General features: G+C 49.3%; 2 protein-coding genes across 2 annotated transcripts; both read left to right on the plus strand.

Moving 5' to 3' along the window:
- Window positions 1-769: 769 nt before the first annotated feature.
- LOC136481327 (probable phytol kinase 2, chloroplastic) lies at window positions 770-3,209 on the plus strand. The gene is made up of 7 exons (XM_066478685.1): window positions 770-862; window positions 1,052-1,317; window positions 1,759-1,826; window positions 1,928-2,062; window positions 2,176-2,291; window positions 2,420-2,534; window positions 2,650-3,209. The coding sequence occupies exons 2-7, from the start codon at window positions 1,201-1,203 to the stop codon at window positions 2,924-2,926; spliced, it is 828 nt and encodes a 275-aa protein (XP_066334782.1). The 5' UTR covers window positions 770-862; window positions 1,052-1,200; the 3' UTR covers window positions 2,927-3,209.
- A 1,965-nt stretch (window positions 3,210-5,174) lies between these two features.
- On the plus strand, window positions 5,175-8,358 carry LOC136481328 (uncharacterized). The gene is made up of 8 exons (XM_066478686.1): window positions 5,175-5,310; window positions 5,728-5,896; window positions 6,181-6,271; window positions 6,367-6,425; window positions 6,511-6,571; window positions 7,379-7,469; window positions 7,553-7,629; window positions 7,977-8,358. Exons 1-8 carry the CDS (start codon window positions 5,283-5,285, stop codon window positions 8,094-8,096), a joined length of 696 nt encoding a protein of 231 aa, XP_066334783.1. The 5' UTR covers window positions 5,175-5,282; the 3' UTR covers window positions 8,097-8,358.
- The last annotated feature ends 10,340 nt before the right edge of the window (window positions 8,359-18,698 follow it).

An 18,698-nucleotide genomic window follows, 5' to 3' on the forward strand; every position in this document is an offset into this window, starting at 1 on the left:
CAATATATCCGATATGACAATGCTTTGTATACAACTACTTGAGTAGAACTTGCACACGTACAAGTGATTTTAACCCAGGAATCATATGGAAATTCCAATTCCACGTGAATCAATTCATTTTCATATGAAAACACACTAAATATGAAAGAAATCCTGTTTTCCAAAGGAGACCTAGTACTTAAATTGTTGTACACTCGTACTTTTTAGCAGTGCTTTGAAAGATGGACCTCAACCCTCCGTTTTACTAAGGTTTCGAGTTTTGGTTATTTTGTAGAGGCTTTCAAGTGTCAATTTCTGATGTTCACATGGACTCAAATAACTTTTTCCAGAGTCCACATTGGCTCCACGCTGCAGGAACTTCAGATGCATGTTTTTTTCCAGTCAAATAAAGTAATATAATATAGTACTATATATTAATATAATGATTGGACATAGGAGTACCACGCAAGGAGGAAATCACGTCATATTTTATGGACCAGTCGTTTATGATGGGCACATGGGAAAATCCGTGAGAAGATAACTAGGGGGAAAATTGAAATCCTAAAAGAACATAGATTTGGCTGCTATTTTTTCTGCAACAAAGACAAGAGCAAATTGTATGTTTTATATTTAATCAACAGAGAAAGAGATTACTTACAAAGAGTAGCCAAGAGTACAGGTCTGAGACACCAAATGAGTCTTCTTGTTGTTATTGAGAATGATTTTCACAACAGTGCTGGCTGGCTCAGTCCAGCCCAGGGAACAGGCAGTGAACAGGCACGGAGTCAGCGGTGGGGCTAGGGGGCTCCAGCCCCCCCTACCGCTCGCGAGTAAGCGAAGTCCTATAGAGCCGTTGTCTGAAATTTCAGCCGTAGATGTACAGGTAGGAGGGGCTAAGATTTGCTGAACCTCTTTTCTTACTAATTGCGGTTGTTTAGCTCTTACTAAATTTTTTCCTAGCTTCATCCCTGACCGTGAACTAGCAGTAGTAATATAATAATAATACAGTTTGGTCAACATAGTTCATGTGATTGTTTCAAAATAAATATTTTTTTCATGTGGAGTAAAACAGAACATGAAAGAGAGACAGCTGAGCTGCAGAACATGAAACGGAGACAGCGGAACAGGAACAGATTCATAGAGTATCCATAATCCATCCAGTCAAGCAGCAGGACCAGCGACAGTTATTAGCTGGGTACCTCCGCCTCGCCAGCCGGGACCATGTGGACGGACAGCCCACTGCTCCGGGACGCCGGCGTCGCCGTGCTCACCGGAGTGGCCGCGGCTGTCGTGCTCCGCTTCTGGGAAGAGGTCGCCAACCGCGCGCTGCTGGACCAGGTCACTCCTTTGCTTTGCTTTCTTCCTCCCTTGCTGCTTCCTCGGACTTACTAGTTTAGTACTGCTACTACTAATTAAGCCGATTAAATCAGAGCTTTTCCTTTGGGAGATTCACTTATGTTTGTCCTTAAACGAACACAGTTTATGTTCTCCGTATAAAAATTGGTATATATTGCTTGTGCTAACAATAGATTCAAGTAGTGATTGAAGTTGTGGTTTCAGTTCGTTCCAAGCTGCCCTGAACGGCTGAACCCCACCCTCAAAAGTCAACCACCAAACTCTAGTAGTAGTGCAGCACTGCAGCTTCACTAGTCATCATATTATGAAATAATCAAAAAAATTTGTTAGCCATCACTTTCGATTTCGAAGCTTATTGACTTTTTTCCCTTTCAAGATGAATTTACTGATTGGTCTCTGTATGTCTTTCTCTGTGCATTCTAGAAACTCTGCAGGAAACTGGTGCACATAACTGTCGGATTAGTGTATTTCCTTATGTGGCCTTTGTTCAGGTAAAGTAAAAATTAGGCCACCAACAAAGTCCCTATTCTTCTAGTCCTAGTCTATCTACCCTACTGCAAATGATTCCTTTCCTTGCTCTTTTCGTTTTCAGTTCGGATGATGTGTTTGCTCCATTTCTTGCTCCGCTTATCCTCATCGTCAACATCATAAAGGTGACAGTGATTGGACTTGGTTTGATGAAAGATGAAGGTGTGCTTAACTCGATGACCAGGCATGGAGACCGCAGGTGTATTTTGCAGTGATCAAATATGTATTTCTTGTTCAAACAAAAGTGTTTTCTTTTGCCAGACCTGATGAGGCATTAACTATTCCAATCTTTTGCCTCTTGATTGACTCTAGAGAACTTCTCAAGGGCCCTTTATATTATGCCTGTGCTATAACTCTGACAACAATAGTTTTCTGGAGGACATCACCCGTCTCAATCGCAGTGATCTGCAATTTGTGTGCAGGAGACGGTATTAGCTCTGCTTCTTTCTACTAATTCTGTGCTGTTAGTTAGTAGCAGAAGAGGTTGCTCTGTAGCCACAACTCCCTCTTTGTTTCTTCAGGTGAAATCTGAACACCAGCACGCTGTTTCTTTCAGGTGTTGCTGACATATTTGGGAGACGATTCGGGCGTGTGAAGCTCCCTCACAACCCTGAAAAATCATATGCCGGAAGCATTGCCATGTTCTTGGCAGGTTTCATCGCATCAGTGCTGTAAGTAAACAGACTATCTGTTACCTTTTTCTATCCAACACTATTGCTGAAACCTGAAGACTGCATACATAACCTGAGCCTGAAACTGCTATGATATGTGTGTATATGAAACCAGGTTCATGTGCTACTTCAGCATTTTCGGGTTTGTTGAGAAGAGCTGGACCATGGTCGCTGCCTTCGGTGTCATATCCCTGGTTGCAGCAGTTGTGGAGTCACTCCCGATCAGCACACGCCTTGACGACAATCTGACGGTTCCTGTCGCATCAATGCTATTTGGCGCCCTGGTTTTCTATTCCATTGGAGCCAGAAACCTGTGTTGCATGAGCAGCGAAGACAGGAGGAGCATTTCAGCGATCGTTCAACTGGTATTTGCAGGCAGCAGCAGCAGCTGAAACAAGTAGCCACAGTCCAGGAGCAGAGTTGAGCAGAAAGTGCAGAGAGAGGAATGCTTCTGCAATCCTGATGTGTGTGTGTATCTTGTCTTGTAACCATTTTCCTGTCTAAGCAGAGATTCTTGTAACTTGAGAATTATTAAGAAAGAGGAAAAGCAGGAATAAGTTTATATTCAGGAAAAGAGAGCAGGAGCTCATAAGTAGGTGGAAACTGCAGCAGAGTTGGCATTGCATTTTGTGATGCGTTCAGAAACTTGAATACTTGGTGGTTTGCTGTGATGTACAGTGTGAGTAAAAGAAGACAAAATAACACATTCAATCACAAAGAATTTGTTAGAGTTCTCTTACGGAAGAAAGTCATGTGATTGGCCAAGTTGAAAAAGGAATTGAAATTGAGAAAAAAAATCTTTCTGGAAAATAAAGTAAAAAGAATTTGTCAGAGTTCTCGTAAGGAAGAAAGTCATGTGATTGGCCAAGTTGAAAAAGGAATTGATGATCTATCTGGAAAATAAAGGAAAACATGTGATTGGCCAAGTTGAAAAAGGTATTGAAATTGAAAAGAAAATCTTTCTGGAAAATAAAGGGAAAAGAATAAAAAATTTTTTTAAAAAATTGGCCAATGCAGGTCTCGAACCTGCGACTTCGCGTATTATTAGCACGACGCTCTAACCAAGTATGATTCATTAAGAACAGGCCACATGTTCATTATCTAACATGTAGTATTAGTGCCTTGTGCCCGGCACATTGGCCAAATCACTTTTAGTCAAGATAAGAGTTAATTAGGATCTTCATCCTCCATCTATAAGCACAAATGAGGAGGCTTTGCAAAAGGTAGTCCAGTAACGGTCTCACGGCAGGAAAAAAAATACAACTGGAGATTTTTCCACCAGCCATTCCATACGGTTTTAGAGTGCAGATTACCAAGACCGTCACTCGTTCTGAAATGAAAGTGAGATACAAATACAATTTAGTATCAACTATTCCAGTGATGCCATGGATGGTTTCAAGCAAAAATCGGGGCGGTACATAATTTAGTGTCTGTTATTCCCTTGATGCCATTATCGAGTAGAAACACCATCATTTCAAACCTGGTTGAGAACAAGAAATTACCTTTTTTTTCAGCCATGCTAGCGTTCGGACGCCTGCGCATGTTATTGCGCCTGCCCGTGTGCTGCTGCACCCCCGCGCCTCCTCTGGTTGTTGTTGTGCCCCGCGCCTGCTACTGCGCCTGCACGAGAGAGCATGTGCGTGGGGCCCGTCCAGTTGCATGCGAGAGAGAAGAGGGGGGAGCACAGCGTGTGTACCCATGTGTTGATCTGGCTGCATGTTGCACCGTGGGGGGCCACACTAGGAGGTGCAGGCGCCTGGTTCTGCATCCGTTGGGGGGTGTTGGCCTGCTTTTGGTGATCTGCATACGCGCACGCACTTTGACCAGGAAGTGCTTGGCTTTGGGCACTGATCGTTGCGTGCGCTATGTCCGACTGTTGGAGCTAGCCCGCATGGCAGAGATAGACAACGTTGGGTGGGTGCGTGTAGCGCGTGCGTGGCCGGGAGTTAGAGCGCATGGGGAGCAGTGCTTGCCGCAACATACTGGAACAAGGTGAAACAATTTGAAATATACGCTTGCAACATATGTGTATAGCTGCTGCAACATATGCAACATTCAGATAAAACACTCGCAACATACGTCTGAATCGGGTGAAACATTTGGAACATACACTTGCATCATACGTATATAGCCACAGCAACATATGCAACATCCAGATGAAAACATACATGCAAGATCCAGATGAAACAGCTGAAACATTTGGAAGATACACCTGCAACATACGTATATAGCCATTACAACATATGTAATATCCAGATAAAACATATGCAAATTAAAACGTATGAAACATACACCTGTATGTCGGTGCGGAGCTCGAAGTCCACGGTCACCCGTTACGGGAGCAACAAAAATGGCGCATGCAGAGGCAGGCCCAAGGCTCTGCGGTTAGAACAGGTGCGGGCTCTGTGAGTGTAACATGTGCCCTTAACCAAATCACTACCGTTTTTTTTTACCCTAGAAAGATTGCAAAGCCAAAGCCCAGAAAAAGAGAAGGAATGATGGATATCTCCGGCCCGATCTGGAGGCTGGGCTGTAACGCTTTTGCCTAGTGCGCTGGAGTTGCTTTGAATAATAATGGGCCAAGGCCAAGGCCAAGCCCAGTTCAGGTACAAAGAGGAGGGAGCCGCCGCTCCTCAGCCACCATCTCGTGCTCGCTCTCACGACAAGAACCCTAGAGGAGAGGAGCCGCCGCCGCTTCCGTCTCCGCCGTAGCTTTCGCCGCCTCCGCAGCTCAGGAGTGGACGGGCGATGCCGAAATCCAAGCGCAACCGCCCAGGTGAGCTCCCATCCTTTCAGCTCCTCCTCCCCCCTTCCGTCCCTTGAGCTCCTCTCCTCAACACCACTGCGCTGTGTTCCATGGAGGGGATGCACCGTGTTATGCTACTTGACCTGGGGCGGGCGCTAGTTCGTGTAACATTGTAGCGGTTCCTTGTACGTTCCTCGCTTGTGGGCTCGCCGATTGCTGTTGCCTGTACAAATTTGTGCTTTCTGAAAAGACTTGTCTTTTCTGTGCATTCGTATTCGCACCAAATTTTGCTTGGTAATTTCCCCCTCTTGCATGTTTTTTTTTACTTCTCTATCTAGAGTGATCAAGAGCAGAGCAAATACTTACAAGCTTTCAATACTTAGTTTGCACAACAGCCTTGCTGTAAATTATGCTAATGCACACTGACTCTCTGCTCGCTGGACGCAGTGACCTTGTCGAAGACCAAGAAGAAGCCGGGTTTAGAGCGCAAGGGCAAAGTAGTCGCCGAGATCAAAGATGCTATCGACAAATACAGCAGCGCCTATGTTTTTACCTACGATAACATGAGGAATCAGAAGCTCAAGGACCTCAGGGAGCAGCTCAAATCCTCTAGCAGGTATGGCGCCCACATGTCTGCTGCAATGCCGTTCTGTCTGTCCGAATGCTACGGTGGACAGGGCTTAATTTTGGTTCTGCTTTGGTCATCCATTTTACCCTTCCAAGCAATATTCAACTGCTCCACATCTTACACGAATCAACAAACTTTGTTTTATATGCTACATAGTGCACCCCTGGAACACATTGCTCCTAATACAAGGGCACAATGCTAGCCGAACCCTTTAAAATGCTAATAAGGCTTAGCTCCCACTTGTTTGATAGCTGCAGCATTTTCTGTTCCAGGATATTTCTTGCTGGAAAGAAGGTCATGCAGATAGCATTGGGGCGTTCACCTGCTGATGAAGCTAAAACAGGCCTCCACAAACTTTCCAAGGCGAGCTCTTCCTTTTCACAATTCAGTAGGCACTGTATGCCAATTTCCAGACCACTAATATGAGGTTTTGATGAAAGTAACTTCGCTGTGTTTAGTTCCTTCAAGGTGACTCTGGTCTGTTCTTTACCAATCTTCCAAGGGATGATGTTGAGAGGTACTATCCGTATGCCATCACCATTACTTACATTTCTTGTTTTAGCCTACATAAATATTGCTATGGTTATATATCATACTGGCAGGATGTTTCGAGAATTTGAGGAGCATGATTTTGCAAGGACAGGAAGTACTGCGACAGAGATGGTATTCTAGTTTTGCTTTTCATGTATATCCCTGGTTTGTTCAAATAGACAGGAAGACCATGTTCATGACCTGGTTCTTAAAAACCTAATTAAACTTACGTTTACTTTCGATTGAACCTGAAACGGACCCCTAGCGTCTCGTTTAGTGCCTGGGCGACCAATAAAACTCTGGACACATCTAGGTGGTGCATGTAGGCGTGAGGCAGTGCTTAAGCAGTGCAGAAACACTAAAAAAAGGGGTGGCATGGCTGGCTTGGTGCGCTATCTGTGACCGCACAGGCTGGCGGGCAGCAAAAAAGCATGCGGAAGAGCCAGGGAAAAGGGAAACATGACGTGTGGGGATCAAAATTACAAGTCCATTCACCACTTCTTTGCAAGTTTGCAAGAATTGGAATCAGAATCGCAATGTGTTACAATGTCTTCTGAGATTGAAGTTGGGAATCTAATCTAAGTCATACGTGTTGCCAGAAAAAAAAAATTAAAGCAAATAAAAAAGCACAAACGCTTAATCGCGTTTAATCTACGTTTAATCCGCGCTAGGAAGTGGCCTAGCGCCTAGCGTCTTTTGGAATCTTGGTTCATGACCAATGCCAAGTTTAGGCTCTTGGTGTTAATGTATTACCAATATATACTGATCGTATCACTCACACCAGGGTAACAGTACTTTGACAATGAAACTTATTTGCAATCGCTCCTTAGCCTGCTTCAGGTGTTATTATTCTTGATGTTAATGCCATTTTTAGTTTCTTGTATAATATGTTTCACCAAATTTACACCATTTTTTTTAATAACATTTACAATGCCTCAGGTGGAGCTTAAGGAAGGTCCTCTGGAACAGTTCACACATGAGATGGAGCCCTTTCTACGGAAGCAAGGACTTCCAGTTCGCTTGAACAAAGGTTTGTAGTCTCCCCTGTGTTACACAAATGCTTGAAATCTGCCACGAAAAGTGTTATTAAAAAGTCTACCATTGTTGGTGCAGGTGTTGTAGAGTTGGTTGCAGACCATGTAATTTGTGAGGAAGGAAAGCCCCTTTCACCAGAAGCAGCACAGACTCTGGTATGAATTACTATGCGATGGTTGTCATATGTTTGATTTAGAATATATGTCATAATTCGCTATGTAACTTTGATCAATCTAAAGGAACCATATTTTAATTTGCCCAGAATTACATTCCCACCCCATTAAATTATGTCTGTTGCAATTTGCAAAACATATCCATTGACAATTCACTATTCGCTCATTACTGAAATCTGCTGTGCATAAGGTGTTCCAGTAGTCCAGTATCATCTCTATTGCAACTTTTGGAAGGCATGTGGCCATTTTGCATTGAAACCAAAACCTGCCCCATTTTATGCTTTTCTATTTCATTGCATTGAGCCCCCTTTGATTTCTCTTTCTTGCAGCGGTTGCTTGGAATACAGATGGCAACATTCCGTTTATACCTTGTGTGCCGCTGGTCGTGTGATGAGTTTGAAGTTTACAAAGAAGGCTTGATGCACCTAGAAGCTGATGATTCCTCTTAAGCTTGTGTTTTCTGTATACAAGGGCGCACGTTGCTGTCTTGACGGAGACAGTGTTTGGTAGTCTGCGTGTGGCCATGTACCAGTCAGGGTTGGAAATTAGGAAGATGCTATCTGCAGAAATTTTGCTAGTGTATTTCCTCATTCTGTCCCATCTTTACTCAACCGTTGAAAGGTGTAAGCTGATTCGTATATCATATCAACACGGTGTCAGTTAAGAGGTTGATCGATTGGTAACCTACTCTTATAAGGAATTGATTCTCTCCATGCGATTGTTTCTGAGATTCAGTGGGTATTGTACGTGCGACGGAGGGTTGAACCTAAAGCAATTGTCTGGTTTTACGTTTCAGTTTTCTGAATTTGGTTTACTTGTTGAAACTGAATGTAGCTCAATGGCAAATGCTGAATCTGTGACTGGTGGCACCCTTGAAACTGAATGTAGCTAAATGGCAAATGCTGAATCTGTGACTGGTGGCACCCTTGAAACTGAATGTAGCTAAATGGCAAATGCTGAATCTGTGACTGGTGGCTAGGGAGCCTATAATTGATTAGACGTTTTCACTCCTGTGTGAGCATCTCCTCAAAAACTCGCAGTGTTCTGACTAATTGTAATTGCTCACCCAATGGGAACCTAGTCGGTTTTAGAACTGGTATATTTTTTCATCATTAGACACAGGATAAGAGATTTGCTCATCGATAATGATCCAACTCGGGTGTCCGTCCATGACTCCCGTCTGGACACGGCTCATTAGGAGCGGGCTCTAAACAAAAAACAAAATCACCACTCCCTCGTGCTTATGTGCCCGGCCCCCAACTCCTTCGTGCTTATCTGCTCAGCCACGAAGCAGCGTGGGTGCTCATTGTCCGCACTCCTTCCCCCATCGCGCGCTCATCGGTTGCCGCGCCGTGCCCCACCGCCCTGCGCCCCATTGCCGGCCGCGCCGCGCGCCCATCCCAAACACCTGTGCTGCTCGCTCCCTCGCTGTCCGTTCGTCCTTGTCCCATCATCGTTGCACACGCCGCTGACCATGCCATGGACGCTAGGGCGAATGTGCCGTGGCGTCTTAGGTCTTCTCCGGCCGAGCGAAGGGCACCCACGAGCGTGGGTGGTGTGGAGGTGCTCGCGCACCGCGGCTCGTTGGTGGCTCCGACACAGAGGGCCATAATCGATTGGCCCGGCCTTCCCCTCCCCTGTGTTTCATATGTATGTTTCAAGTGTTTCAGGCATTTCTGATGTATATTGCAATTGTTTCATCTTGATGTTGCAAAAGTAGATTGAAGGATGTTGCACATGTTGCAAGTGTTGCAGAGGCGTGTTGCAAGAGTTTGTTCAAAATGTTTCATCTATTTCGAGATGTATGTTGCAATAGTTTTGTATCTGGATGTTGCATATGTTGCAACAGTATGTTCCAAATGTTTCAGTGTTCCAAACAACGGTCGGGGGCGCTAGGGCCGACGGTTGAGGGTGCTGAAGGTTGAAGCGCGCTGGGGCGTGCTCATCCTCAGTCGCTCATCCCGGCTCCCGTGTGTCGCCCACGCGGAGAGTCAGAGAGAGAGAGGAGGGGGGTCAAGGGAAGGACGGGTGTTGGGGACCAATACTAGGGTACCCAAAGAGGAGCTAATGACCATCAACATTGACTCATCCGAGCAGTCAAGAGCGCGACTACAGCTCTAACTGACCCCCCAAAGCGCAAGCTCCGCTTCTTCCGGCCTCTGGGTCTGCATTCCGCCTCGCCCAACCCTTGGGCCTATGCTTTGCCTCGCCCGACCCTTGGGTCTGCGCTCCACCTCGCCCAACCCTTGGGCCTACGCTTCGCCTCGCCCGGCCTCTGGAGGAGGAATCCGCCTCGCCCGACCCCGAGGTCGCGGGCTTCGCCTCGCCCGACCCTTGGGTCTGCGCTCCGCCTCGCCTGACCCTTGGGTCTACGCTCCGCCTCGCCCGACCCTTGGGTTTGCGCTCTACCTCGCCCAGCCTCTGGGGGAAGGCTCCGCCTCGCCCGGTCTTTGGGAGAGGGCTCCGCCTCGCCTGACCCTAAGGCCGCGGGCTCCGCCTCATCTGACCCTTGGGTTTGCGCTCCTCCATGCCCGACCTCTGGGGGAGGGCTCCACCTCGCTCGACCCTTGGGTTTGCGCTCCACCTCATCCGACCCCATGGCCGCGAGCTCCACCTCGCTCGACCCCGAGGCCGCAGACTCCGCCTCGCCCGACGGAGACACATACCATCGCCAACCACTCCAGGTCCAAGCATATGGGCCTGAGTCAAAGCTTTGACACCAGGGAAGAGACCAGCACGCCCCGATGTAACCTGTGGCCTTGACGGGCCATACCGGAGGATTCACATCAAGAACAGTGTTGGGCGTACCGGTGTAGTTCTGCCTAACCCCCATACGAACACTAACGGACGCATCAGTTCACCACGATGTTCGCTAGGACGGAGGGGGGCACCATGACCGGCATATGATGCCTGCGCATGGCGCTAGTGACGGACAGGACCGCGATGCGAAGCCATCCCTGTTGACATCTACAGGGTCGGCGAGACCCGCATCAAGGAGAAGGACCCGACGATCCTAAAGGCCTTCGGCTCTCTCTCGTTCTTCTTTTTCCTCCGCTGTAACCCAAGCTTTCCCTTGGCCTATAAAAGGGAAAGCAGGGCATCCCATAAGGGGCATCGCAACACATCACATCGATTCAAGCTAGATCTGATCCACGAACCCATCGAACCCTGAACGCACGGCCGAGTAGCAACCGAGCTCTCTCAGCACCCATTCACTCCTTTCACCAGAGACTTGGGACTTGTCCCTCTCTCGTACATTTGTAACCCCTACTACGAACTTTCAGTGCTAGTAACACGAGTAGCAGCAATGAACTAGATGTAGGGACATTCTGCCCGAACCAGTATAAACATCATGTCCTCTAAGCACACCATCCGAGTCAGACATGCAATATTAGAAATTTACTTGTCGATGGCAACTCGAAACACCAACAGTTGGCGCGCCAGGTAGGGCCCTTTTGCGCGTCTCGACATCCACACCAGGCCTCGGATGGCTAGTCGCAACGTCAGCTGGGTCCCAGGCGCGCACGTGCGCTTCGGGGACCTAGACTTTATCGTCACGACGGAAGGAGAGTTAGCGCAGGCTCCCGCCGCCGTCCAACCTCTCCACTCTACCGGCCTTAGCACGATCGCCAAGGCGCTGGAGAAGCTATAGCTGCATGCACTGGAGGCCCACGCCCCTAGGAGCGACCAGCTTCTCGACTTCGATTACAGGAGGTTAGAGCGCTAGCTTGGTGCCTTCTTGGGACCCCAACCGTCCTAGGAGGACCTGCGCCACGTCACCTTCTCGTTCGCCAACGTCATGGCATAGCTTGCCGGGGGAGAACCCCTCTCCCTGGAATACCTCCCCTGGAGTGCCACGACAGCGCTCCCGTTCGGTCTTCGCAATGCCGCAGAGACCGTTGACCACCCTATGGCACAACGCACACCTCCATCCCCCATGAACGACGAGTTCGTGGGGATGACCGAATATGTCATGGTGTCTTTCCACAACCTCCTCGTAGGAGAATCGGAGTCGCCCTCCACCTCTAACTCCGGTAGGGGGAGCCATCACCCCTCTCGTGAGTGTTTCATGGCGAGTACCCCCGAGGGACACGTCAAAAGCATCCATGAGGAAGAGGCTACCCCAACGAATGACCTCGATGATGAGGTCGGGGGGATGTAGGGGCCCCGCCTCACCTGCGGGTGGAGCAGCTGAAGGCCCGACACCAAGAGCTCGAGGAAGCATGACTCCAGCTCGAGCAGGAACGTGCGGAGCTCGATCAAGACATCGAGTGCCACAGAGATAGTGGGCGTGCAAGTGCCATGGCCCGCAACATGAACCGGAGGATCATCGATGACGATGAAGCACTCCCGCACTTTGCTCGGGTGAGCCAGAACATTACCGATGCGGCGGCCTTACTCTAGGGGCTTTTGAGGCCCGCAACGCCCGAAGACTGTCGAGGCCATCGTGAGATTCACATGCTACTCCAGCGTGCGGTGGCACAGCAGACCGAGAGCTCGCTATCTCGGCGATGCGAGCTCGACGCCAGCCAACGCACACCCTCGGAGCGACTCGACAAGGACACGTCAGTCCACCAAGCGCCACAAGGCGGCAGGCTGTGCACCGTGGTCCCGATACATGAGCGTCTCGGCTGTGCGTGACACCCTCAACGCCCTTAGGCGTGCCCACAGCGATCCGAGGGAGGGAGCTAGCCGCGGCTACCACCCTTGTTGTGACAGACGCTACGATAGTGGCGAGAACCAAAGCCGCGGCTACCTCAGGCCTTCGACCAACACATCTTCAACGCTGCCTTCCCGCCATGGTACCGACCACCAACCAACATCCCAAAATACTTCAGGGAAACGAACCCCAAACTGTGGCTCGAGGATTATCGGCTTGCTTGCCAAGCCAGTGGAGCGAATAATGACAATTTCATTATCCACAACCTTCCATTGTTCCTGGCCGATTAGGCGCGAACATGGTTGGAACACCTTCCGCCCAACAGAATCCAAAGTTGGGCGGACTTGAAAGAGATCTTCGTGGGAAACTTCTAGGGCACGTACAAGCGTCCTAAGAACCCATGGGATCTCAAAAACTACCGATAGAAGACCGGAGAAACCCTTCATGGATACATCCGGCGCTTCTCTCGGTAGTGCAATGAGCTGCCCAACATCGCCGACGCCGACGTCATAGGAGCCTTCTTGTCTGGGACCACCTACGAGTCCCTGGTTCACAAGCTGGGACGTAAGGGTCCACGAACCACCAAGGAGCTCCTCGATATCTCCACCAGCCACGCCTCGGGCGAGGAGGCAGTCATAATGATCTTTGACCATCTCAAGGGTAAGGCAAAGCGGGACGAGGACACCGGCGAAAGTGCCTCCAACCGTCCCGGCAAGAAGAAGAACAAGCAGCAACACGAGGGCTCGCTCGTGGCCACCGCCGACCGCAAGGGGGTCGACAGCCCACCGAGGGTACCCCAGACCACTTCGAGAAGCTACTCAATGGGCCTGCTCGAACCATGCTTTCCCCATGAAGCATCTATACAAGGACTGCGACCTCATGAAGCAGTTCTTGTTCAAAGGCTTCAATAAGGGAGGGTATGGGAAGGACCCCGAGCCGACCACGGATGATGCCTAGGGGAGGGATGGTGGCTTTCCGACGCTGGATGGCTGCCTCATGATCTTCGAAGGGTCGGCGACCTACAACTCCAAGCGCCGCCAGAAGCTCGTACACCGCGAGGTCTATATGGTTGAGCCGGCCACACCTACCTTTCTCTGATGGTCGGAGTCCACCATAACCTTTGATCAGACCGACCACACAGAGAGCATCCCGCAATCAGGGAGATATCCGCTCATGGTCGACCCAATCATCGGCACGAAGCGGCTCACCAAGGAACTGATGGATGGAGGCAGCGGCCTCAACATCATGTACACCGAAACGCTTGCGCGTCCGACTGACCAGAGCGCCTTTCCACGGCATCGTGCCTGGAAAGTAGGTCATGCCACTTGGGTAGATCAATATGCCCGTCACCTTTGGGGATCCATCCAATTATAGGATGGAGACCCTCACCTTTGAGGTGGTCGGGTTCCATGGAACCTACCATGCCATCCTGGGACATCCATGCTACGTGAAGTTCATGGCCGTCCCTAACTACACCTATCGGTACCTCCTTCCAGCATGCCTATGAATGTGAGGTCGAGTGCTACAATTAAGCCACGGCAATCGTCGCCTCCAAGGAGCTTGCGACCATCGAGAAAGAGGTCGCCGAAGAAGCACCTGACCCCAAGAGGTCGGCTGGGTCTTTTTGAGCCAGTGGAGGGCGCCAAGGGGGTCCTCATAGACCCCAGCGGCTCCAAGGGTGAAGTGGTGTGCATTGGAACGACATTTTCCTCCGAATAGGAAAGCGCGCTCGTCGGCTTCCTCCGCGCCAACAGAGACATCTTTGCGTGAAAACCCTCAGACATGTCGGGCATTTCGAGAGAAGTCGTCGAGCATGCCTTGAAGATCAGGCCAGGCTCCAAGCCAGTGAAACAGCGCCTGCGTCGCTTTGATGAGGGGAAACGTAGGGCCATTAGCGAGGAGATCATGAAGCTGTTGGCGGCTGGGTTCATCAAGGAAGTATTCCACCTCGAATGGTTAGCCAATCATGTTCTTGTATGAAAGAAGAGTGGGAAATGGAGAATGTGTGTTGACTACACGGGTCTCAACAAGGCGTGTCCAAAGGATCCATTTTCTTTGCCATGCATAGACCAAGTAGTCGACTCAACCTCAGGATGCGAAACCCTTTGCTTCCTTGATGCGTACTCCGGGTACCATCAAATCACGATGAAAGAGTCCGACCAGCTCGCGACATCTTTCATCACCCCATTCGGATCGTTCTGCTACGTCACAATGCCGTTTGGTCTGAAAAACATAGGGGCTATGTACCAGCGTTGTATGCTTAAGTGTTTCAAGGACCTCATCGGGCGAACCGTTGAGGCCTACGTGGATGACATCGTGGTCAAGTCCAAACGGGCTAACCAGGTCATAGCTAACCTTTAGCAGACCTTCACAAAACTCTGAGCAAATGGCATTAAGCTCAACCCCGAGAAGTGCGTTTTTGGGGTCCCGAGGGGTATGCTGCTAGGTTTCATCGTCTCCGAGCATGGCATTGAGGCCAACTCGGAGAAGATCTCAGCCATCACAAGGATGGGCCTAATTCAGAACATAAAGGGGGTACAATGAGTTGCAGGGTGCCTCACCACACTCAATCGCTTCATCTTATGCCTCGGTGAACGAGGTCTCCCCCTCTACCGGCTTCTGAAGAAGGCCGAACATTTTGAATGGACGCCCGAGGCCTAGGAGGCACTTGATGCGGTCAAGCAGCTACTAACGAAGGCCCCGATCCTAGTGCCTCTGACCGATGGAGAACCACTTTTGCTCTACATTGCGGCCACCACGCAAGTGGTCAGCACCGTCCTGGTGGTGGAGCGAGAAGAAGAAGGGCACGCCCTCAAAGTGCAACATCCCATGTACTTCATTAGCGAGGTCTTGTCTGATTCCAACACCCACTACCCCCAAATCCAGAAGCTCCTATATACTATCCTTATCGCCAAGAGGAAGCTGCGTCACTACTTCGAGTCGCATACGGTGACGGTCGTGACATCCTTCCCCCTCGGCGAGGTTGTCCAAAACCAGGATGCCACGGGAAGAATCACAAAGTGGACACTCGAGCTGATGGGTCAAGGCATTTTGTATGCCCCTCGAACGTCTATCAAGTCCCTAGTGCTGGCTAATTTCATTGTAGAGTGGATCAAGGTCCAAATGCCACCAGTAGTCATCGACCAGGAGTACTGGACGATGTACTTCGATGGATCGCTGATGAAGAAAGGCATCGGCATGGGGCTAGTCTTTGTTTTGCCCCTCGGGGTACACATGAGGTACATGGTTCGCATCCATTTCCCCTCCTCCAACAATGTGGCCGAGTATGAGGTGCTCATGAATGGCCTATGCATCACCATCGAGTTGGGTATCCGACACCTCGACGTCCGGGGCAACTCCTAGCTGGTCATCGACCAAGTCATGAAGGAGTTGAGCTGCCACAACGCTAAGATGGCTGCATATTGCCAAGAAGTCCACCAGTTGGTGGACAAGTTCAATAGTCTCGAGCTCAACCACATCCCAAGGTGTCTCAACGAGGCGGCCGACGTGCTGGGGAAAGCGGCATCCGGCCAAGAGCTGGTGCCAATGGACGTCTTCGCCAGCGATCAGCACAAGCCCTCGGTTCACTAAGAGGAGCCAGAATAGGCCAGTGATGGGTTGCCTGCCCTGGGCTCAGGGGCTAACCAGCCATCGACTCCACCCGACCTCGAGCTCATGGAGCTTGACGAAGATCTAGCGACAAAGCCTGACCCTCTGGCTGACTAGAGGATGCCTTACCTCGACTACGTCCTCCGCAAGACACTGCCAACGAACAAGATGGAGGCTCGACGGCTCGCGCATCATGCCAAGTCCTTTTCCCTTGTTGATGGCGAACTCTACAGGCATAGCCACATCGGGATCCTGCAGCGCTGCATCCCCATCGAGCAAGGGAAACAATTGCTGAGTGATATCCATGGTGGGGTCTGTGGTCACCATGCCGCATCTAGAACCCTGGTCGAAAATGCATTCCAACAAGGCTTCTACTGGCCGACCATGGTAGTAGACGCTGAACATATTATGTGCACCTACGAAGGGTGTCAGTACTACGCTCGATAGACCCACCTATCAGCCCAAGCACTCCAGACGATCCCCATCACGTGGCCATTCACGGTCTGGGGGCTCGATCTAGTCGGACCTCTCAAGAGGGCACCAGAGGGCTATACGCACTTGCTTGTCACCGTAGACAAGTTTATGAAGTGGGTAGAGGCTCGATCGATCTCCGCAAGTCATGCTGTTCTTCCTCGACATCGTCTATCGCTTTGGGGTCCCGAACTCCATTATCACGGACAATGGCACTGAAAGGTCCTAATATGGCTAGAGGGGGGGGGGGCGAATAGCCTATTTAAATTCTACAAATCAACTAGAGCAATTTGATTAGTATGACAAATGGCAAAATGCAAACTTGCTCTAGCTCTACAAGGGTTGCAAGCCACCTATCCAACAATTCTAGTAGCAATGATCACTTGACACACAACTTGCAATCCTACTAGCTAGATGAACTAGAATAACAATGCAAGCTCTCAATTCTAATTACACTAAAGAGCTTGCTACAACTAGTTTGCAAGAATGTAAGTGAGTGAGTATGATGATTATACCGCCGTGTAGAGGAATGAACCAATCACAAGATGAAGATTAAGATAATCACCAGGAGAATACAAATGACAAGAGACAACCGATTTTCTCCCAAGGTTCACGTGCTTGCCAACACGCTAGTCCCCGTTGTGTCGACCAACACTTGGTGGTTCAGCGGCTAAGAGGTGTTTCACAAACCTCGTCCACACGATTGGACACCGCAAGAACCTACCCACAAGTGAGGTAACTCAATGACATGAGCAATTTACTAGAGTTACCTTTCGGCACTTCGCCGAGGAAGGTACAACTCCCCTCACAATCACCGAAGGCGGCCACGAACAATCACCAACTCATGCCGATCCTCTACCGCTGCACCAAGCCGTCTAGGTGGTGGCAACCACCAAGAGTAACAAGCGAAATCCACAGCACAACACGAATACCAAATGCCTCTAGATGCAATCACTCAAGCAATGCACTTGGATTCTCTCCCAATCTCACAAAGATGATGGATCAATGATGGAGATGAGTGGGAGTGCTTTGGCTAAGCTCACAAGGTTGCTATATCAATGAAAATGTGCAAGAGTTAGAGCTTGAGCTGGCCATGGGGCTTAAATGGAAGCCCCCACGAAATAGAGCCATTGTACCCTTTCACTAGGCACTGATCGGGGTGACCGGACACTCCGGTCCTACTGACCGGACGCAGGGCTTAGTGTCTGGTCGCCCGATGGTAGCCACGTGTCATTCTGCGTTCAACAGGAGCCAACTGATCTCAACGGTCAAGACTTGACCGGACGCGTCAGTTAGAAAGTGACCGGACGCTGGACCTCAGCGCCTGGTCATTTCTAGTAAGCTCCTAGAGACGCATTTCTTCGACCGGACACGTTCGGTCGCACTTGACCAAACATAGCCAGCGTCCGGTCAGTTACCCTGACTTCTGTGTAGCTATGTCAGCTCTGATCGGATGCAGCCTTCCAGCGTCCGTTCAGTCATAGACCCAGCATCCGGTCGCATGACCGACGCCAGGTTATCACTGCCACGCCTGACCAGACGCACCGGTCCCCCTGAGACCAGCGTCCGGTCAGTTGTAAAACAGCGAGACTAACCTTCTATCATCTCTATCTCCTTCACCCTTGCTCAAATGTGCCAACCACCAAGTGTATCACCTTGTGCACATGTGTTAGCATTTTTTCACAAGTATTATCAAGGGTGTTAGCACTCCACTAGATCCTAAATGCATGTGCAATGAATTAGAGCATCTAGTGGCACTTTGATAACCGCATTTTGATACGAGTTTCACTCTTAATAGTATGGCTATCTATCCTAAATGTGATCACACTCACTAAGTGTCTTGATCAATAAAACAAAATGGCTCCTACATTTTATACCTTTGCCTTGAGCCTTTTGTTTTTCCCTTTCTTCTTTTCCAAGTTCAAGCCTTTGATCATAACCATGCCATCACCATTGTCATGATCTTCATCATTGCTTCATCACTTGGAATAGTGCTACCTATCTCATGATCACTTTGATAAACTAGGTTAGCACTTAGGGTTTCATCAATTAACCAAAACCAAACTAGAGCTTTCAATCTCCCCCTTTTTGGTAATTGATGACAACCCTTATACAAAGATATGAATTAAAGTTCATTTGAATCCATGTTGCTTGCCCAAGCATATTTACCATGTGTAAAGGATATGGACAAGTTTTATGAACTCCATATGGTAGCAATTTCTCCCCCTACATATGTGCTAAGAGTTTGGATTGTAGCTTTGCACATATGCTTAGATAGGAAATATAGGAGACAATTTCTACCAAATGATGC

Source organism: Miscanthus floridulus, chromosome 9 (genome assembly GCF_019320115.1).
Source record: "Miscanthus floridulus cultivar M001 chromosome 9, ASM1932011v1, whole genome shotgun sequence".
NCBI lineage: Eukaryota > Viridiplantae > Streptophyta > Magnoliopsida > Poales > Poaceae > Miscanthus > Miscanthus floridulus.

Bases quoted from the DNA above. Each gene is read 5' to 3' on its own strand.
- LOC136481327 (XM_066478685.1), top strand. From the start codon at position 1,201: ATGTGGACGGACAGCCCACTGCTCCGGGACGCCGGCGTCGCCGTGCTC. The intron at 1,827-1,927 runs GTAAAGTAAAAA...TTTCGTTTTCAG, and splicing joins CTTATGTGGCCTTTGTTCAG to TTCGGATGATGTGTTTGCTC. The intron at 2,535-2,649 runs GTAAGTAAACAG...ATATGAAACCAG, and splicing joins GGTTTCATCGCATCAGTGCT to GTTCATGTGCTACTTCAGCA.
- LOC136481328 (XM_066478686.1), top strand. From the start codon at position 5,283: ATGCCGAAATCCAAGCGCAACCGCCCAG. The intron at 5,311-5,727 runs GTGAGCTCCCAT...CGCTGGACGCAG, and splicing joins ATCCAAGCGCAACCGCCCAG to TGACCTTGTCGAAGACCAAG. The intron at 6,272-6,366 runs GCGAGCTCTTCC...CGCTGTGTTTAG, and splicing joins GCCTCCACAAACTTTCCAAG to TTCCTTCAAGGTGACTCTGG.